Genomic DNA, 22,727 nt, shown 5'->3' with positions numbered 1-22,727 from the left:
GGTTGTCTGTTACAAGTACCAGCTCAAACAGCTCCCAGAGGTCAAACATGGGAATTTTTAGCAAGAAATAAAATATCATTCAAATTATAAAATAAATACCTATGACTATATACTAAAGAAAAAAACTTAGAGACTGCAGACAAATACCCCATGCAGTAAAGTGCCACATAGATTTTTGAACATGCCCTGCCTTTAAAGAGATTGTCTCTTAGTTTTTAAGTGTGCATTGCATTCTCACTTTGTTCCAAAGAGTCGAGTCTAGACAGGGAGGAAAATGTAAACTCGAGTGGAGAAACCTATCTGGGATAAAAGGATGCTAAGGAAAAAGTGAGTAAAGATCCGAGTTGATGATGATATATTGACATTAAGACCTGAGCATCAGGATGCAGGAAATTCTACTGTCATCACAGTTTCCATAAAACTAAGTGTTTTGAAATGTGAGGTTATTTCAGACAACTCTACAGAACTGGCTAGCAGGCCATCTTGCTGACTTATGTCCCCCACCTGCTGACACTTTCTCCTTAATTTTAAATTATTGATTCTTACCACTTTGTGAAGCATGCATCACGATGACATCAGAACAGGACTGTCTGGCCACTATACTCTGGTCTTTCCAAATGGCCATAAATTGGACTCCCTTGTTCTTCCATATTCTGCTGCTGTCTCTTAACAAACTTCACCTGTGAGCAACCAGCTAAAGTGCTGTGGAAACGAAAGCCTCGTTGTTGATAATAACTTTGGCTTTCGACAATTCCTATAAATAAAGAGTGATTGGTGGAAATAGCTGCGCTTTCACTGACACCCCGCCATTGTTTTTTCCTTTCTTTCACAGACAATGTCCAGAAGGGTACATCTGTGTGAAGGCTGGGCGAAACCCCAACTATGGCTACACGAGCTTCGACACATTTAGCTGGGCCTTCTTGTCTCTGTTTCGACTCATGACTCAAGACTACTGGGAGAATCTTTACCAGTTGGTATGAACTAAAGGGCATGAGTAGGATTTGTGTTGGTGAACTCATATAAAATTCTAAGTACTGATTTGTAACACTCAGGGATATTAAGGAGGTCATACTAGAGAGTGGATGTACCTAGAATCCTCCTCAGTCTTCTCTCCTCCCCTGCCCTCCTCTTCCCTCCCCTTCCCTCTCCTTCCTGTCTTGCCCCCACCCCATCTCTTTCATATACAAACACACACATACACACAATATAGTAAGTTTCTTAGATAAAAGGCCCTCTGCTATGGGCTTCATTCTGGAACATATGGAGAGTTTCTCACATGAAGCATATACATTCATATATGTACTCAAACATACACGCACTATGAAAGTACATGTATAGAGAATTTATTATATGAAATTAATTTAGCTGAATCTGTAGAAAATGGGGAAGCATGACATTTATATTATGGTCCTACATTAGAAAGCCTAATAGCGATACTTTAATATAAATCAAACAAGAACTATTTTGAAATGTTTTTATATCAAATGACATGGCAATCATACTGCTGATTATCTGATTGTTATGTTTATGTGTATGTATTTACTCATTTAACACCAAAAATTATTTGGTGAAAATAGTTGTATATAAAAAAACCATTGATTTCCTGATATCTAACTATTGTAGTCTGATTTTTATTTGGGGATATTATATTAAAACATCAATGAAATTATCCCTTCTCTACACTAGACATTACGTGCAGCTGGGAAAACCTACATGATATTTTTTGTCCTGGTGATTTTCTTGGGCTCTTTTTATTTGGTGAACTTGATCCTGGCCGTGGTGGCCATGGCCTATGAGGAACAGAATCAGGCAACCTTGGAGGAGGCTGAACAGAAAGAGGCGGAGTTTCAGCAGATGTTGGAGCAGTTGAAGAAGCAGCAGGAGGAGGCTCAGGTATGGAGTGGCTGTCAGCAGTTTGTTGCTATTTCAGTTTCGTACTAGGAGTCTTTGGCCATCATAACTAAGCCAAGGCTACCATTTTGTACTGTATGTAGCTATTGGCATTGGAAAACTGCAAGCTACTGCAAGTTTTATCGTTCATAAAACTGGAGTCAAATAAACTTTTTACACATCATATACCATAGAGAAATTAGCTAGTAGGCAGAAATACATTAAGGTTAAGGCTGATTATGCAATATTCTCATGGAAACTGAGGGTGGGATTTCTTTTTTAATGCTTTTGGTGTGGCAGCTAAACTACTTATTAAATAAATGCCTCAGATTTCCCCCTATATTGGCTCCCAAAGTTATATACCTTTCTGGATTACCTTGTGCTCAATGCCTATTATAAATGAATGTGTGCCTAGAATGTTAGCTGTGTGAATTCTGTTTTGTATACATAGAAAGGTAATCATTTCAAAACCGTTTTGGTACGAAATATCATTTCTCTGCTGAGTTGACTTGACGCTTTTGTCAAAAATCATTGCCCAGCTGGGCAATGGTGCCACACACCTTTATATTCCTGCACTATGGAGGCAGAGACAGGTTGATCTCTATGCGTTTGAGGCCAGCCCATTCTACAAAGCAAGTTCCAGTACAGCCAGAACTGTTACACAGAGAAACTCTGAACTACTGTAGTTTTATAATAAGTTTTATAGATGACCTGTCATCACTGTAGCTTTGGTTTTCTTTTCAAGGATATTTTGAATCTTTGTAGTTCCAAACAACTTTTAAAATAAGCTTGTCTACACCATATTGGATAGTTTCTCTATCAATATCTTCAAATTGATCATCTCTTGCTATATTTAGTTTGGTGTTAATTCCATCTAGTGTACTTTTCTTATCAGACATTGTGGCTGTCTCCAATTAATATTTTGAACATAGATAGCACAGTTGTAGCACCATGTTAATGTTTTGTCTAGTGTCTGTTTCAGTTTTTTGTATGTTTTAATTAATTTTCCCTGTATTTTGGGTTACATTTTTTTTCTTTTTAAAGTTCTGAAAATCCTCAATTAAATTCTAGAGAATTTATTTTGGATGTCACTGAATACTTTTGCATTCCTGAAAAAATTCTTGGTCTTTGTGATGAGATGGTTTCAACATGAATTATCAGTTTGATGCTTTCACATCTTCAAACATTTGAAGCTTTGGCGGATAGGACCAGAGTAGTATTTAATGTAAAGATGATTAATCACCTACAACTGAGTGGCGATCTCCTTAAATAATACTCAGTAGCCTTTAAAATGAAGTGCTTGCTAGGGCAGATGGTCAGGACATTCATTCATAATGTAGTGTAGGTGGAGAGTGCCTTCTCTCTATGCTCACCTCAGGAAGCTTCATCTCTATCTCTGTCTCTGTCTCTCTGTCTCCATCTCTCTGTCTCTGTCTCTCTCTCACACACACACACTGTTGAGTAGTGTCAGTACTCAAGGTGGAGCTCAAAAGAGCTCCAGGGTTCTATTCTGTTTAGACCTGTCCTTGTGTGCCTGTCCTGTGAACCACAGCCAGCTTGGTTATCCTGTATTCTCAGCGCTATCTCTTCCACTCATGAAGTCAACAGTGCATTTCAGTCTGTGAGTCCGAGACCATATTTACGACACTGATGGAGCTTTCATGCTTTCCCATTTCCCAGTGTTTTAGAACGTCTTGACTAGCAGTGCAGTGACTTCAGAACCATTTTTTTTTTCAGAACCATTATCTATTTTTCTATTGTCTTGATTATTTCAGGAGAAAGAAAATCTGGCTCCTGCTAGCCCTGCTGGGCTAGAAGTGGAGGTCCACCCAAAGTGTTTTACTTACCAGCTTTGTTTTGTTTTGTTTTCAAATGAATAGGCATAGATCTTTGAATTATTTGAATTACAATGTATACTTGGAATTCATAGAACAAACATTTAATTTTTCAACTATTCTAAGTTACTTGCAAAAGCTACACAGATAACACAATATAAGAATAAATTTCTTCTGAAATGGAGTTACTTTGGGGTAAAATATCACGTAAATTAAAAGTGTGCAGTCTTTTAAACTTCAGAAATGAAATTCTAAGCTAGGTTTAGACTATGTCTAATAAGAGTTTAAAGGGGCTGATTGTCTATCTCATGGTTAAATCAACTAAAATGTGTCATTCTCCACTCAATAATCAATTATTGGATTGTAGTGGCCAAATCACCATGATTGGTAATAGCATTAGCTTTATGTTACTCAAAACATAGTTCAGGGAAAGGAGTATTTTGGGGGAAAATCAGAGTGCAAAGTCCATTTTAGTTTTTTACTGGTAACCTGGTTAATAATGGCTGGTCAGTGGTGGGTAGAGGAAGGGAAAGGAGGCTTAGTGCACCATGAGGCTATGTGTACTTAGATGAAGCCCAGGTCTTGTCCATTACCTAGGACTTTTCAGAACTTGCTATCTAGCCAATGCCCTCATGAAACACAGCATCACTTTTATTTTTACATAAGGTTTGTTAAAGGCTCTGTAGGTTTAATCGTTTTTGTAGACAGGAAATGCACACAGCTCATTGAACTCACAAAATCAAATGCAAGTTTTAAAAATGGAAAAGCTAACATTAAACAAAAATGTTCCATCCCCAATCACTGTAATTGTACTTGATATTTAATTTGTGACCTTTAAATTTCAATATTACTCACTTTAGCCTATCCTAGGCTATATAGGTCTACTGGGAAAATATTACAGTAAGCTATAGGATACAATTTGAAATCATGACATTTAAGACATCTAATATAAATTGAAGTATATATAGTTAATGACTTATGGCTTTGAACAGGCTTTTAAAATGAAGAATTAGTTATGTGATTTTATTTTTAAGGGCTCATAGACAGTATAAGTTATAGAGTTTATTTTGAGTCATAGAGAAATGTCCTAAAAAAATGTTACCTACATAAACATTAGGTACTAACTTGCCATTTGTTATGAGAGGAGTTCAGGATGTTAGCTGTGGATAACTGACTATGAGTCTGAGCAAGCAGGACGTTGGCAGCATCACAGAGTTGTGTGTAAACAGGTGCGTGGACATGAGGGACGGCAGGAAACATCTGCCTTTGAGGGAGCCGGCAAGTCTCTGAAAGTGGAACAGGTGACAGATTTGAGTTGATGAGTGACATGGAAAATGTGTTGTGTCGTGGGTTGCTTTTGTTGCCTTAAAAAATCTGTTTGGGTTTTGAATTGTCTGAACTGCTACTCAGAATAGGCAGGGAAATCGTGTCATATGCAAAACAAACTCCAGAAGTGATTTAAATTGAATGATCGTTTCAGGACCGTGGCCAGAGAGTGTTACCACTACTTCCTACATTCCCAGGGACAAACAAGTCTATAAATGATAAGTACTCCTGGCAGCCCTGTGTTTGTGTCTGTAGAAGGAGGAAAGGAAAACTAGGACTTTATTTGGGTAGAGCAAAGATACATGTGTATTCATATGTTCACCAATACATATTCTGTACCTCTTATGCACAATGCAGGGGGGGCATTGTATTTAATTTGCTATCCACAACTGCTTTGTTGATTTACTTTAGTGCACATACATAGTTGCGTTATACAGCGTCTTCACTATTCCATAGCTGTCCTCATGGATGATTTAAGAAGTGACGGACAGTCAAATTTTTTTTAAAAAGTGACTGTCTTACACAATTTTACAGACAGCTAAATGCTGAGTTACAGTTTCAGTTACATGTGGGCATTGTCTCATATCAATGTTTAAAGCATGGACCCTGCATGGGTCCAGTGCTCGATATAAACATATATCTATGTTACATGTTCACCTATTCAAGACTGGACTCAGCATCCCAACTGCCCACTGAGACCAACCCAAGAAACGCTGCAACATAGTATGCTTCATTTTCCGGCCTTTTGTTTTAGTTAACATGAGGTTGAAAAACAAAATCACTGAAGAGGGCTTGCTTCTTCTCAGGAAGGAACAGAGCACACAGTGCTGACAAAGTTCATTAAATGGGTTTTACTTTTATCCCTTCCTAAAGGACATTGCCCTTGCACACGCCATCCCCACACGGCTTTCTGTGAGATCTTGAAAATCAAAGCTAAGTTGTCCCCCATGTCACGCTAGTGCCGGGCAGTTGACAGATGGATGCCTTTGAAATCTTTGCTCACCAAAGGTTTACTGAGGACTTTCTATGGCAGGTGTCATACCTGCCACTGTAAAGGAAAAAATAAAACACTGGCGTGATTTATACTCCAAGAGGGAGATGGACAAAGTGGTAGGTGCAGTAGAGGATATTTATAGTTGATAATGACATATGCAAAAAAATGTGACCAATATTTTCCTAATTTAACATTTTCTACCTTGAGCTTATGTTTAAAAACAGGAACATACTTAATGAGCACTTGGCTTGATACATGTTGTGTTGTTCCATATCCTCACTAAGTCATGCTTAAATCATTTCCAGCCTAAAAATATTATTCCTGTCATCAAAATGCAAAACATTCACTATGTTTTTACCACGGAGCTGGCTTTGGTTCATTGATGAATCCAGAACCTCGAAATTTATAAGAATACATCACACAGAGATATACAAATAAAACATATGAGATGGTCTCATACTCTTAAGAAAAAAATGAGTAATGTATTTATTGATATGCTTATCATCTATAACAAGTGTACAAAATTTGTAAACATTTAAAATTTTACAACTGAAAACACTGTCTGGCCAGGCGGTGGTGGCACATGCCTTTAATCCCAGCACTTGGGAGGCAGAGCCAGGCGGATCTACGTGAGATCTCCTGGTCTACAGAGCGAGATCCAGGACAGGCACCAAAACTACACGGAGAAACCCTGTCTTGAAAAAAAAAACAACAACAACCAAAAAACAAAACCCAAAAATCACCCTCTGGAATTAAAACACCTCAGAGGTGTGAACTATAGGACTAGGTGTAATAATCCAAGCCAAAGGTGAGAAGGAACTGGCCCGTCCACTACCAGCTCTTACATCTAAGGTGAAACAGTCACACACTGGAAGTTTGCTTTGGGCTGGGTTTGGGATGGGGCCATACTATGTAGCCTGGGCTGGCTTCAAATTTCCAGTCCTCCTTCCTCTGCCTCCTAAGTGCTAGAGTTACAAATGTACACCACTACACCCTGAGCTGGAAATGTCACAAAAATAAAAGAGAAGCATACAAAGGAAGCAGGACCACACGCCTATTCACAGTCACACCGGAGAGGAACAATCCCTGGGGGAAAACGGGACAGTGGTCAGAGAGGACCCAGCTCCAAGGAAACATGTGCCCTTAGTGGAGACAGAGTTCTTTCAGGTCAGCGAATGTCTCCTGAACTGAAGTCAACCTTGGGAGAGTTTAGCATTACAGGCCAGTGTAGACCATATGCAACGCTGAAATGTTCTTGCTGTAAGATGCACTGTATTATGCCAGTTAAAGGTAGAGGCTATTGTTAAGTAAACCAGAGTGCAGAATTGTCTCTCCTAGTTGATGATCATAGGTGGCAGACTTCTGCCCTCACTCCCGCTTCTAGGTGTTCACTGTAAGCATCTCCTGGCCTCCTTCCTTCACAGGCAGTGGCTGCAGCCTCAGCGGCATCCAGAGACTTCAGTGGGATAGGAGGGTTAGGGGAACTTCTGGAGAGTTCTTCCGAAGCTTCCAAGTTAAGCTCCAAGAGTGCCAAGGAGTGGAGGAACCGGAGGAAGAAGAGGAGGCAGAGGGAGCATTTGGAGGGAAACCACAGAACCGAGGGGGACAGGTTCCCCAAGTCGGAATCTGAAGACAGTGTCAAGCGGAGAAGCTTCCTGTTCTCCTTGGAGGGGAACCGGCTGACTGGCGACAAGAAGCTGTGCTCTCCCCACCAGGTACCGAGGTCTGAGAAGCAGTCTGCAAATCACTGCCTCTTTTGGTAGATCTTTACGGGGTTTCCTTTGAGTGACAGTGTGCTGGCCCCATCCAGTTATGTAAATTTATGTCATCGGTTGCCTTAAAAAAGGGATTTTGAAGTTAAGGCAGGCAAAACTTTAAGATAATTGTCTTTAAACATTTCACAATTTCGATAGCATTTTTTTTTGATACAGCCTGTTTCTTGGACGTTTCACTGGGGTTATATTGGAAGCTTCTGTTTAGTTCTCCCATTTTTAGCACTGATAAACCTGACTGCTTTATGAAGCCACAGCCTTGTTTACAGGAGGTTCTATTATAACATATATATGAATTCTGGAAAGGAATGTCTCCTGATTTGCCTGTTTTCTTTAGACTGAAAACTCTACTTAGAGGTCTCCACTATCATGGCATGATACACATGCGAAAAGAATTTCAATATAACCTCTCTTGAAGAGAGAACATTGAAGTCAGTTAATTAGGGCTCTGAATTGAGGCCAACTGTCCAGTTCACAGTACCTGTGTTAGCATCATTATTTTAGGTAAAAGACAATAAAATAGTTTCTACTTTTCTAACTTAAACAGGGTCTGTTTAATAGAATCAGTAAATATTACTGAAAACCGGAATAAACATCATTGTGCTTTGAGGCCTAGTTTATCTCTTTGAACTTGGTGTCCTATAAATTACAAACTCTTCAAATTATATTAAATTTACTCAAAAATTATACCCTAACGTCAATGCTAAACTATCAATTTAAAGCAAAAAACAAAAACAAAAACAAACAAACAAACAAAAAAAAAACCAACTGTGAATCAACCAAAGAGTATGACATCTTTTAAAAAAGGGCTATCTTAATGAAATTAAGTGTGGCAATCATAAAATTTTAACAGAAATAGTGGTAACCACAAATTTGAGTTCAGTATATACAGCATTTGGTTATTTTCTCGTTTTGATTTTGTTTATTTTTAGAGATGGTTTCACTATATAGCCCAGACTACCCTTGAACTCACAACTTTAGCCTTGAATTCACTGTCTTAAAGAGCAATGTAAGCATTATATAAGAAACCTAGGTAATTAAGGAAAAGTTAAAATTGATAACGCTAATGAAAGAAACTAAAAAATGTTGAATAGTTTCAATTATTTATGAATGCACATGCATATTATTGATATTTGCATGACAATTATATGTCTTTTGAAAATGAGATTATTTCCCTTCTTGTCTAAAAATTTATCTATTAGTTCCTTCAAGCAGGAAGTATTTATTAAGTACTGTCTTGGTTTCTTTTCCAGTAGATGTTGTAAAATGCTCTAAGAAAAGTGATGTAAGTGAGAATGGGTTTATTACGGCTTATGGTTCCAGGTCAATAGTCCATCACTGCAAAGAAGTTAAATGGGCTGGAGCTTGAGAGAGCTGGTTCATGGCTCTATAGTCAATTTTCTCCTTCAATCTAGGACCTGAACCATGAATGATGCCACTCACACTTACTGTTGGTATTCTCACCTCAATTAACCCAATTAAGATAATCCTCTACACACATATTCAGAGGCCCATTTCCCAAGGTGATGGAGATTCTATTAATTTGAGAATTAGCACTAATCATCACAATTACCATTGATGTAACAGAAAGAGCTCTAGATGCTGAAAATGCCTTAATGAACAATTAGATTCCTTTCACTGATAGAACAGAACTTTATTCTGAAGGTTGATGCAGTAATCATGTCAGACATGTCATGCACAATGTTGGATGGTGATAAATACTGTGGGAAATAAAATGTTAATTGGAGGGTTTGAAGGTGACATCCTCAGATTTGGAGGGGTCACAGGAAGAACCTGTAGCATGGGACTTCCTTTCAGCTTCAATGGAAGGGAGGACGCAAATCCTTTATGTGACAATATGCCCACAACCCTCACAGAGCAGTGAGGCTTGGGTGGCTGGTGCTGAGGGAACCACAGAAAGGCAATGGCAGAAGGAAGGTAGCTGGTAGTTGACATTTTAACACTAAAAGCAAAAGCATTATGTGCTTTTGAACAATTCATTTTTTATTTGTAGATAGATGGGTGAAAGATGATAGATGATGATGGGATAGATGAGTAGACAGCTAGATTGTGATAGGCCTCTTCAAGAGTAAAAGAAATACTGATGAGTGTTGAATCTGAAAATCCAACTCAAAAAGAAGGCATCAATGCAGGACTCAAGCAGAACTGTGTCAGAAACTCTTTAGAGTGTTAGCTCTGTAGGCATCAAAGTGTTTTTTTTTCTTATAGAAATGAGAATAAAGGCAGCAGAGACAGCAAGCATAAATGGACTGCGCATACTTTTTAAAACGACATTGCTCCTGAAAATGTCAAAGCAGAGGGACCATAAATTATGGGCACCCTGTCCTCCTCTACTGATGTAAATTTAAATGCTATTTTACATTTATTGCATTATTTATTTTATAGGCATAATGCATAGTCATTGTACAACATTTAAAATTAGTTCAAGGTATATAATGGAAACTCCTCTCCCTCTGGATTTTGACCCTGGTGTTTGGACACACTGGGACCATTTATTTTTAAACTAAAGGCTTATAACTATAACCAAATATAGCTGCAGATATATTTAAGCTGCAATGTGGCACAGATGAGTATTTCCAACAAATATTCATTCTTTATTGTCTACTAAAACACCTGTTAATTCCCTGCATCTTCTTTGTTCTCAGCCCACATTGGGTTTAGACCCTATTGGCAGAGTTGTGTCACCAAGAATCAATACTTACACTTTCCCTTTTATTATTGAAAATTAAGAAAATGTCCACACTTATCTTCTTAGAACAGAGGGAAACAAAATGAAACCAAACACCTGTAATTTATGTTCTGATAGGCATGAGGCAAGGCGAAATGGTCCTTTAGTTCAGCATAAAAGCTCTTTCTCTTGAGAATAGCTTGCCACAGCTGTGGGTATTCCCTTAACTCTGCCGCATCTTCAAGGGTGTTATTTTTGGTTTATTTTCTCTGAATACTATTTTTGTTATCTTCTTTTTCGGGCTCTGGTGCCTTGAAAGCTGTGCCCACACCCATTATTATACTTTCCACAGAGTGAAAAGGAGTTTCAGATAAACTCAAAGACCTGGAACGCCTCTGAAAAATACCCTGACATAAAAGCATGCCAATGAAAAGCATGTTCAAATATGTTACAGACGTAAAAACATGCCACATACTCTCAGGCAATGTAATATAAGCAGATTTTTCACTTTCCAGAGACAGTTTTAGAACACAGGTAGATTAAGATGATTACACTTAACCATCCTAGAAATTAATATAAGACATACTAGAATAAAATGTAAGTTTATACTTCTCTGAGTGTAGAGATCCACCTGGGTTTGGAAAAAAATGGAATGTGGGTGAAAAATCCAAGTTACCGAATCACACCTACTATGTCTTCAGTGTGTGTGTGTGTGTGTGTGTGTGTGTGTGTGTGTGTGTGTGTGTGTGTGTGTCTGTGTCTGTGTCTGTAGAGATACACCTGTGACTGGGTGTGGTTTATATGGATCTGTATTTTGATGTATTATCTGGAGGCTAGAGTGTGATAATGGCTTCATCCTGGTTTCTGAGAGAGCCTTGTGAGTGGAAGCGCAAATGGCTTGATACAGAAGAGGTCAAAGGGGCCACACTCTGTGATCACTAACTCAGAAAAGCGTTAACTCATTCATGAAGGCTCCATCTCTGAACACTGCCCCACTATGGAATTATGTTTTCAAAAAATAAATATTTGGCACCAATGTTTAAAAGTACTGAGTCAGAATTCCAAATTTAATTTCCTGAAAATATATATTTTCAATATACAAAGTGATTTGTATGTGAAGTTTCAAAACACTTATTCTCCTATAGCCTATATTTATTATGTGTGTTGAGTGTAAGTTGATACATGTCAGCATTATTTATTAAAATGAAGGACACAGCTTCTGAGTTCTTAGAAGAGGAATCAGTCTAACCCATACCTGGCACTGGTTCCACACCCTTCTTTGAACTGAGTACTGCATAGACACAATACAGTCTAGGCACACCCTACATCTACTGGGTCCTGTAGTGAATTTACACAAGAAAAGAAACATTTCAGAATGAAAAGTACCTTTACAGAAATTCCAAAGGACAAACACAGTTGTCAGGAGAAATTCATAAAAAGTAAAGCTAAAAATGGTATCCAAGAGAATCAGTCTTAGCAAAGAAATTTAAACAAAATGTGAATCTGATTTTCTCGTGTTCTTTCCACTAAGATTATATTTGTTTTTATGTATGTTTTATATAAACATGGAGAAGAGGGAAGTGCAAATTAGTTGCTGCCAGTGTGTGTTTTACATATTAACACATGTATGTATTAGTCTATTCTGTCTTGATTTGATTTGTTTTTGAGACAGAATCTTGCTATGTAACACAAATTGACCTAAAATTTTTCATCCTCCTGCTTCTGCTTCCCAAGAGCTAATACAATATTCATGTGCCTCCATCCTCCACACCTGGCTACATGGTGCACACATGTGCAGTGTGTGTGTGTGTGTGTGTGTGTGTGTGTGTGTGTGTGTGTGTGTGTGTATGCATGTGTATGTGTACAATTACAGTGGTTATGAAGAGAGGTAAGTCATGGAATAAAAGTAAGAAAAGAAGTAAAAAAAATAACATTAATGATGGGGATAGCAAACAATATTCCATTGCCTGAAAAGTGTATTTTTTAAATAATTTATTTAACTTTATTTTATGTGTGTTGGTGGTATGAAGGTGTTAGGTCCCCTTGGAACTGGAGTTATAGACAGTTGTGAGCTGCCATGTGGGTGCTGGGAATTGAACCTGGGTTCTCTGGAAGAGCAGCTAGTGCTCTTAACCATTGTATTTTTCAAAAAAATATCACCACAGTAAAATCAATCCTAAACTATTCAATGCAGTTTAAAATCCATTCAACGTGTCAAAGAAGGATCTAAGTTACATCCCATTTTCTGCTACTAGAGAACAACTTATCAGTTTATTTGTAAATGTATATGATAAACGTAGTTGCGGGCTGGGGACATAACCTAACAGTATGTGCTTGCCTAGCCAATATTGAGCAAGGCAGAGGGTGCATTGCCCAGCACAAGAAAAAAAATCAAGAAAGCCTATAATATCTTCACTATGTAGCTGTCATTATGCAATTAACGTGATGTCCCAAGAATCACCTTCTTTGCTCCAGTCATATGATATGCCTTGGTTCTTTGAGCTGATATTAAATCTTTAGTAGGCAGAACACCATAGAGAGCATTAAAATCCTCTTACATTTGCTGTGACATATAGACCCTCAGATCAAGTGAATAACTGGTCACCCTGTTGGCAAATGTTAAAAAATGTGGATGGCAAGGGCTAAACATGACTCATGTGGATAGAGACAAATCTAGAGACCTTCCTGGTAGAATCCAGAAGAGGAAAACTCCACATGATAGCTTTTTTAATACTGTAGTTATCAAGGTGATTCAATATAAGTACTTTTAGAATTTGGTATAAAGATTTAGAATCTGAACTAACAAGTTTCACCTGAGCCAATTTTTTCCCCCTCCAAGTTGCATGCCTTTCAGATCACAGCACTGAGAAGTGGAAGCTGCCTCCTACTTGTATCTCCCCACTTCACTCGATGTATTGTGATAGGACATTCCATCTCACAGTGCCAGAATGAAGCTTAGATGAAAATACTCATGAATTTAGTCAATTGTGAATCAGAAGTCTTAGAGTAGCATGCTTAATAATTAAATGTACACTGGCATTTGTGCTATGGTCTTCAACACAAAAAAGAAAAGCTATGTGTTCCCTATGAATCCTATTACCTGCATTTAAGAACAAGGTGACATCAGCCTAAAAGCAAAGTGGTTTCTGCAATCTTAAGATTTCTATTAAACAATTATGTCCCACCCTGCCCCTGTCCCCGATCTCTTCCTTCCTTGCTTTCTCCTCAGTCTCTCTTGAGTATCCGTGGCTCCCTGTTTTCCCCAAGACGCAATAGCAAAACAAGCATTTTCAGCTTCAGAGGTCGGGCGAAGGATGTGGGGTCTGAGAATGACTTTGCGGACGATGAGCACAGCACCTTTGAAGATAGCGAGAGCAGGAGAGACTCACTGTTTGTGCCACACAGACCGGGAGAGCGACGCAACAGTAACGTTAGTCAGGCCAGTATGTCATCCAGGATGATGCCAGGGCTTCCAGCAAATGGGAAGATGCACAGCACTGTGGATTGCAATGGTGTGGTTTCCTTGGTGGGTGGACCATCAGCTCTTACATCACCTACTGGACAACTTCCGCCAGAGGTGATAATACATAAACCAGCTACTACTGATACTTTTCTTCAACTTGAAAAAAAAAATCTAGGCTTGGGCAGTTGAGCCTTTTCTGTGATCTTGCTTCCCCCAAAGGAAAGTGCTTAAAAGTAGCACATGATTTAAGTAAATGAAAAAAACAAAAACAAAAAAAAACAAAACAAAAAAAATCCACTTGACTTGGGTGGAACTATTAGCTTCTTTTAGGTTAAAAATACTCAAAAAGTCTGAGATAAAACACAAATTGGCAACTTCAGTAGATTTACCACAAATACAAAATAATTAGCACTTTCACAATCAAATCTTCATTTTCAAAGTTTCCCTTAAATTATAGAATCATCCATCAGCTCATGTCCTGAAATGTTTGTATTCTCAAAATTAAAGATTATAATGATGGATGTATTGACAATGGACAATTTTAGACAACTGTCAATATTATAGTGCTATTTCAAAAATTATTCCTAAATAAAATCGCTGATTGTAGGATGGCATATGGCAATAAGGAAATCTCAGGAAAGCACACACATTTCATTGTACATCTGTGTTTGTGCATGGAAAAAAATGGCCCATAAATGTCAGTTTGTCAATATAGCCTAATAGAAAATAACCCAGCCTTGAGACTATATAATAATATTTAGTTTTGTGGAAAGTTGACCTGGTCTTTGTTGCTATAAGTTGAAAAATAATTTGTACTTGAATGAAAACTAATTACAGCATGCTTATAAAAAGTGTCCCCCCCAAACTTTGTCATGTTAAAATGCTTGTGTAAAACAATTGCTTTATACAGTTGCATCCAGCCAGTGAACTCTTGTCAAAAGATCTGTGGTCTTTAAGAAAATGTGTTATCGAATATAATAATCTATTCAATGTCTTATTACTACCTGAGATTGTTACCTCAAAAACTTGCATGAAGCATGACTTTGCAGAGAGGTGCTATATATTTTCATGTTATCCTTGGAGAAGGGTGGTTTGAGCCATCGGTATTTGGTTTGCAGGGCACCACCACTGAAGCGGAAGTCAGGAAGAGAAGGCTCAGTTCTTACCAGATTTCAATGGAAATGCTGGAGGACTCCTCTGGAAGACAGAGAGCCATGAGCATAGCTAGCATCCTGACCAACACCATGGAGGGTGAGATGCAGGCTTCGAAAGTCTGATTTACAGTGACTGCTCTAAACACCTCTTCTTTCTGCAGATCCCTTAATGGCTTCCCGTGTCTAGAACTGTGTTACAGATATACTTATGTGAAAGAGTCCATCTTTTCTACTGGTTATAAAAATGAATATTGACCTATTTCTCTTTCCCTTGGATCCTTGCCTTGCCTGTCCCAACTTGAAGTCATATCATTGAAGATTTATTCCAATGTTACATTACCCAGCAGAGTAGATCCTTCTCCTTTCACCCTGGATGTGTCAATGTTAGGGTTAGAGATAGATAGCAATAAGTTGGACAAAGCCAAGCCTGTTTTCCATTCAAACAAGGTTCCTAAAAGCATGCTTCCTTTGTCATCTGTATTTGCAATTATAAAATTCCTCTAAAGCACACTTGACACAAACATTTGGTGATTTTATTAACTACTTAACATCCCCATAAAAGTTCTTTTAAAAATTCTTCTTGATAGTGATATTATTGCATTTTTGTTCAATTATTACCTATTTTGAAGTAGAATATTAAATTCAAAGTACTTTTTGTATTTAAAAAGAGAAAGCAGGTCAATATCAGTATGCTATTTACTAGAAATTTTATGGAAATATATAATAAGATTGTTTTCTATACAGTCTGTGAATCCCAGTAACATGAACTTGTATGCCCCAGAATAAGCTTCAGTTTTACCATGTCATTCATTTACTATGAACAATAATTAATTCTTACTGTCATTTACTACTTTTCTTCTTTATTACCCACCAGAACTTGAAGAATCTAGACAGAAGTGTCCACCATGCTGGTATAGATTTGCCAATGTGTTTTTGATCTGGGACTGCTGTGATGCGTGGTTGAAAGTGAAGCATCTTGTGAATTTAATTGTGATGGATCCCTTTGTTGATCTTGCCATAACAATTTGCATTGTATTAAATACCCTGTTTATGGCCATGGAGCACTATCCCATGACTGACCAGTTCAGCAGTGTGTTGACTGTGGGAAACCTGGTAAGTACAGTAGGGGAGAGAGCCATGGAACAGAGAGAAATACCACCTGTGCTGCACCAAATTGAAAATCTTATCTTCTTTCTTCACAAGAAGAGACATTTACAGGACTGTTACAGCACACTTCAGATAGGACCTGAATTGCAACTTGTGTTGAGGCTGAATATGTAGGACAACAAGCATGGTGTCCTAGAGTGGTAAAGGCCTCCAACTTTAGAGGCTTGCACATGGGAAAGGAAGGGCCAGAGGAAACACGAGATCCACAAGGTGTGAACTTACAAGGTCTTTACAGAAACCATATACATTGAAAAGATGGCCAAAAAATCCATTTTTATTTTTAAAAGGCCCAATTGTTTAGAACTGAATCATTTAATAATAAATAGCCTCAGTGGTAATCATCCAATAGAAAAAAAATGTTTGGTAAAATGTATTTGTAGAACTTTTATTATGTGAAGGTAACTAATCATAGGGAAGATTGTACTTAGATATAGTTTCAAACAAATAACCTTCCCTGTTTTTTAAGCCTTTAAAACTGACATTAGTTAACTTGTTCTTCCTAGAATATGTCTAGAATTTAGTTGTGACAACATTGACTCATCTATTTCAAGATGATTCATAGTATTCAAAATCATTCTGGCAACCTGTAACATATCTCTAACATCATCTTTAGGCCTGTGCCCCACAAGTAACTCAATATAGAGTTCATTGCCAATTATAAAGTGCTGATAAATATTTTTATATTTAATCATCAGTAGACAAATACCTGGCTACTTTGTGTTTCTGTGAAGGCTGCTGCGGCCTTGCAAGGCTCCCGGGATGGGCCTGACTGGGACCGTGAGGGGATAAAGAAAAGAGAAACAGACACACAGACACAGATTGGCTGGGATCGGGACAAGGAGGCAGGGTTATTACATACAGATAAACAAGGAGGCAGGGTTATTATATATAGCTGAATCAAGGAGGCAGAGTTAGTAGATGTTTTCTGCACACACTATCAACATCCACACATGGACCAGATGAAGGCTTTGTCATTCTTTTGAGCCTCATTCCCAGGAAGAGGGATTTGTCCTTTTTCCCCATGGGTCTAAGGCTAGGGTAGCTCATGTCAACAACACACATTCAATCAGGACCTCATACACTCAAGGCTCCCTTTGCTTCCCACAGAAGGCCATGAGCTAAAACCATCCAAAGACTTAAAATATTTTTACCTATTTGATTTTGGTTAACTTCCTTGATGGAACATTCAGTAGTGGTCAAAATTTGGAAAACTGCACTGAAAGAGACTTGGGTTATTTAAAGATGATAGTTTTCACTGGACATCTTTTGCATCCATCTAAAGGGAAATGGTTTTCAATCTGGTTCATTAAGAGCCAATACTTAGCGTCTGTATCTAGATGATATTATTTAATACTGTTTTCAGTGCCTTTCGGAAGACCCACAAATCATGATCTTGAACACATCTTAACGACATATACTATAGCAAATGCTGTGCAGCTCAGGATGCTCCAAGCCCATTTCAAGAAGAAAAACTAGAAGTACCAGTTCTATGTTCCGTCAGAGAACCTGAGTTCGTGTGTTTTGTTTCCCTCTGGGTCACTGACTACTCCATCATGGTCCACCTGCAGTGCACTTTGCAATATCATAATTAAGCTTCTATTCTAACACAGAATTGAATTAAAATGCATTTATATTTTAGCCATCCTTTTCATTCAGTTGACTTGAATCTGCCTTTGTTTCTGTGTACAGATATACATTTCCCCCTGAAACCATAAAACATGGACATGAATGATAATTGTGCCTTCTGTAACCTCTGTGCTACATGAGTGTTTTTATATAACAGTTTGCATTGAGACATACATTTGCTCTTATAATTGAATGCATCAAATTTAGTACTAATTAGTAACTATATTATAGAAAAGACAGGAAGAAGATGGTAATGAGTAACTTCTTCTTCCTCCAATCAATCCTTACTGCCTAATGTCCAGACATGTCTCCCCAAAGCTGTGTGGGATAAGTGACTCCTTTCTGTAGGTTCTGGGAAGTACTTTATAACCAGAGCATATAGATCTGTTTTGAGGAGTCAAAAATGGAAGTGGATGTGCTTGGCTTGCGAAGGCCTGAAGCTGATCACATGACTCTTTCTGATCAAGGGCGCTAATCAGAGCTTTAAATTGCAGGGATCTCCAATTGTGATCATCGAGTGTACTCTATGAAACAATCTTTCTTGCGTTAAGGCAGACAGCTTATTATTCCTATCAGTTTTGCATTAGAAACCCCCCATCTGTAGGGATACAAATTCCTCAGTGAGTATTGCACCTTCAAAATAGCATGATCAGAAGTAGACATGGTAGCACACACTGAAAATCCTGCGTCAGCATAGTCTACATAGTAAGATCCTGATTCAAAAGAAAAGAAAGAGAGAGATGGGGAGAAGGGAAGAAGGAGGGGTATGAAAAGGAGAAGTCCTAAGATTATTGATAATTGGGAAGTGTTGTAGAAGAGAACCCTTGAACCACATGAGTCTCATCAGTGAAAAGGCTAACTCATTGTAAGTGAAATACCTAATCCACAAAAATATTAGGCTTTTCCCCTCCTGTCTAATTCTACTTCACTCCTGCTTTCTCTTCCCTGGAGTTTCTGTTTGAGAGTTGAGTTTGCATATACAATTAATTAACACCTTCCCTTTACCATCTCAAGTGCATGTAAAGGATGGGGAGGGAGTTGCCTCCTCAAACAGAAAAGATGAGGGACCAAACCTTGTGAAGGGTAACGGTGCAACTCGGATGCAGGAACTGGTTTTGGATACAGTTCAAGTATTTTCTGCATCTCTCAGCTCTAGAGCAGCACACAGGTGTTACACATCACATCATTTAATCAAGAAAAAGATACATTTCATTTGATTCCAGTTCAAGGTTTTCACGACAGAACTATGTTGGCCATATTTCATAGACAGTCACGTCTGGTATATTCAGCCTGGGAAGGAGTCGGTGTGGCCATTTGAAAACATGGCAGTCCTGATTAGTCATACAAATGGAGAAATTAGTCCCACCAGAAAGAGGGAAAGGAATGCTTGGAAGACAATGGCATAAATATGCATATTAATACATCACTTCATCCTCTCTGTACCATTTGATTCAGGAGAATATCCACCTCTTTCTTCCACTTTGACACCTACAATGAGGTGATGATGCCTTTTTCCTGATTATCTTCTTGATAATGCCCATCACTCCATCCCTGACACTCTATATGATCTCTATTACTGGTTGTTGAACTCCTTACATTATTTATGATGTTTTTCAGTCAATATTTTTACATACCAGCAACTTGAGGGATGATACATTCTGCAGTATGAGCTTTATTCCATTCTGTGTGCCCAGCTGTCATACATAGATCATTGGCCAAGGCTTGCTTTAAGCACTGTGTGGGCACAGCTGAATGGCCACCTTTGCCAAGGGTTGTTGGAAGTGCTCTCAGCCCCACTTAAGTCTTGCGCTATCTTTAACAGTCCCTTCCAGCCCCAGAGGCAGAGGCACTAGGATGTAACTTCTCCTTTATTTGCCATATCTACTTGATACGAAAAATCAGTTATTTTTTTCTTTCAGGTTATTTATCTCTTACTCTTAGAAACTTTAAAATATTTCTAGTACTAATGTCTGTTGTTTCCTGTATAATCACCCCCAGCCACATCAGAAAAGCCTTGTTACAACATGCCACACAGTGGCCTATATATTTAAATATTTCTCTGTTCATTGTTTTCTTCATCTGCATCTAGAGCGTTCTCACTTCTCAGTTCATATTCTTCCAAGTTCCACTCCCTCCCCGCTCTCTTCTAACATGACATTCAGCCCACATTAAGCAATTTTGCCTTAATCCCTAATAGACTTTCGTACACTCTAAGCTGTGGTTTTTCCATCTGTTGTGAGTTTTCAGTGGCAAACCCTGGATCCCATTTTGTTTTGTGTTGTCCGCTGTGTCTATGTTGGAGTTCCTCAAAATTAAAAAAAAAAAAAAAAAGACTGGTTGTTCTCACTCCCAAAGAAGCTGCCTCAGGAGGCAGGCTTTTGTAAAAATCGCACACACTTTAGAATCAACAGACAGCATGACCTGACTATAGCTGTCAATAGAGATGAATAATACAGTCTCTGGAAAAGTACAATGCTCTGAGCCTTGTTTTTTATTATTGAAATGGGTGTAATGATACCTATCTCTGAGATTGTTGGGCAGGTCAAATGAGGTAATGTGAAAGAATCTAGCATTGTGCCTAGCATCTAGCATGGACTCAATGAATGGCTTCCTTCCTCCCACATAGATGCCATTAACCTCTTGAGCCTGTCATTGAAGTATTGATGGAAAATATTTCTGCTCCTAGCCTTATGTTTTTCCCAGGATATTGGGAAGTTGGGGAAATTGAACAAGTGAGGAACATTTGGGAAAACTTTCCGGAATATAGAGGGAAATGGATGTTTTATGGGCCTCCAATGTTGACGCTGTTGCATATGTGAGCATAGGATGACACAACTTGGGTAATAGGTAACTCAAGGGGAAAAGCACAAGAGCTTCAAGTCTGGGTCTTAATACAAGAGGTCATTTGCCCTAAATTATACATCATAGATGATAGATGGTTATATTTTGTTGGGAGTTTATTAAAACTCACTCATTAAAATAAATGACAATTTCAACTTATTAGTCTATTCTTGCTCAAATAATTATGTAGTGACTTATATGTAAACCCATAAAAGTATAGGCTGAATTAAGAACAAAAGAATAGAAGAGAGTTTATGGGACCTTCTGTTTTGACTTTGACCCAGGAGTCTGCTTTTTTGCAGTCTGTTTCTACAGTACATGAACATTAATTACATCACTTCCTTGATGATTTGATTGATTCAATTTGAGTATCTGGAAGACCTAAAAACCTCTGTTGAGTCTCTCCTCTGGTACTCCATATTTTCACAGGGGGTTGTTTTTTTTTCCCCCAGTCACTTTAATTCAAGCTAGTATAGGGATTTTAGAAACCAGAGAGAGTCTACACATTATATTAGGTTAGAGAATCTCTTCCTTACCAACTTACCTGACTAAAACTACAGGAAAAATACAACAGCGTTAGCAGTGCTCTGGGGCCCTACGCTGGAAAAGATTGAGGGGAGATGCCCATAATTTGGAAATGAAAATGTTCATTCAACTATTCTTAAGGAGACCCTTCATGGTGGCATTGCATTTTGGGTGAACATTTGACTTTGGGATATCCATTTGCTAGCTGCAGGAAAGCTCGTCATCTCAGCAGACCTGAAAGGATTTATTTTGATTTTCTGTACGAAGAGATATTGAGGATCATTTAGCTAAAGGGTTTCTAGCTTGTTTTAATGCATTTCTATCCTCAGGGGGCCTATTTTAAATAATATCTGCTTTTGAAAGTTTTACATGAATCAAATTTTCATGAGTTAGAACTGATTTTAAATTCACCAGGGAGCATTATTTGAAAAAAAATTCCAATGGTGAGCTATTGTATAAAATGAAAACATCATTTTTCAAAATACATTCCACATTGCTTATAATACATTTTACTTCTATGTAAGTGAACACATGACTAGCAGCAGTTAAGGTATGTTTTTGAAATTGATATTTCCTTTTAAAATATTTGTACAATTTAAAAAATGAGATATTAGCTATTTTTATGCTTTTATAAGAGTGGGTGGGTCTGGATTCTTTTTAAAATGTATGATAGTTTATGATACTAAATAATTCTAGTAAATTTATTTTGATAGAGATTCTCCAAGATAAAGGTAAATTTGGATTACCAGCATAAAATAGAGCTTTTACCTATACAGAATTAGGATAACTATTTTAAAAGATTTGGGCAAGAATAATTTCATAGTCCTTCATGCATTTATGTTCTTATTTCCTGTGGCTTCAAATTTGAAATCAATATTTAATGTGTTCTGTTTTATTTGTTTCTATCATCAAATACACATTCCTTCTAGCCACTCACCATATTACTCTTAATTATTGATGTGTAATACTGAGGATATTCTCCTGCTTGTCCTAATTAAATCTATTAATCCATTAACTTTAATTCTGAGGCAGACAGCCAGAGACCATTATTACAAAACATTTGTCGCAGACACTCTTTAGTTTCAAGAGTGTTTATAAAATGCAGAAACAAAATGCTACCCCTTCAAGAAAACTACAAAATTGAGAAGTAAAATGTATGTGTTTATCAGTTTTAAGTAATTTTCAGTAACTTCCAATAATCTGTGGATTTATTTCCAATAATGTGGTTTGCAACCTTTTTTTTGTAACATTGTAAAAAGTAAATGTGCTGCTTTGTAGAAGCATAATGGGCCACAATGACAATAATGCCACAGCTATTATCCAGAATGAGATTGAAATGTGCACAGTGAAAGGTCTTAAAGTTTGTTTTCCCTAAAAATCCAGCTGATTTATTAAATATGATAAATGTATTTAGCACAATGCTAGCATGTGGGGGAAAATGCTAA

General features: G+C 37.8%; 1 protein-coding gene across 7 annotated transcripts in view; it reads left to right on the top strand.

Annotated features, from left to right (window-relative positions):
* Scn3a (sodium voltage-gated channel alpha subunit 3) overlaps positions 1 to 22,727 on the top strand; it is a 110,754-nt gene that overhangs the window by 43,592 nt on the left and 44,435 nt on the right. For 2 of the 7 annotated variants that reach the window (XM_006977167.4, XM_006977168.4), the window contains exons 10-15: positions 833 to 974; positions 1,687 to 1,893; positions 7,470 to 7,760; positions 13,736 to 13,936; positions 15,088 to 15,220; positions 15,998 to 16,236. In XM_006977167.4, coding sequence (XP_006977229.1) covers positions 833 to 974; positions 1,687 to 1,893; positions 7,470 to 7,760; positions 13,736 to 13,936; positions 15,088 to 15,220; positions 15,998 to 16,236 — 1,213 coding nt within the window. Of the gene's footprint in view, positions 1 to 832; positions 975 to 1,686; positions 1,894 to 7,469; positions 7,761 to 13,735; positions 14,084 to 15,087; positions 15,221 to 15,997; positions 16,237 to 22,727 lie in introns of those variants that run through there. The other 5 variants (XM_006977165.4, XM_006977166.4, XM_015996004.3 and 2 more) reach the window with 4 other exon arrangements.

The sequence above is a fragment of the Peromyscus maniculatus genome, chromosome 4 (genome assembly GCF_049852395.1).
Source record: "Peromyscus maniculatus bairdii isolate BWxNUB_F1_BW_parent chromosome 4, HU_Pman_BW_mat_3.1, whole genome shotgun sequence".
Taxonomy (NCBI): domain Eukaryota; kingdom Metazoa; phylum Chordata; class Mammalia; order Rodentia; family Cricetidae; genus Peromyscus; species Peromyscus maniculatus.
This window is presented reverse-complemented; position numbering and strand designations above follow the sequence as displayed.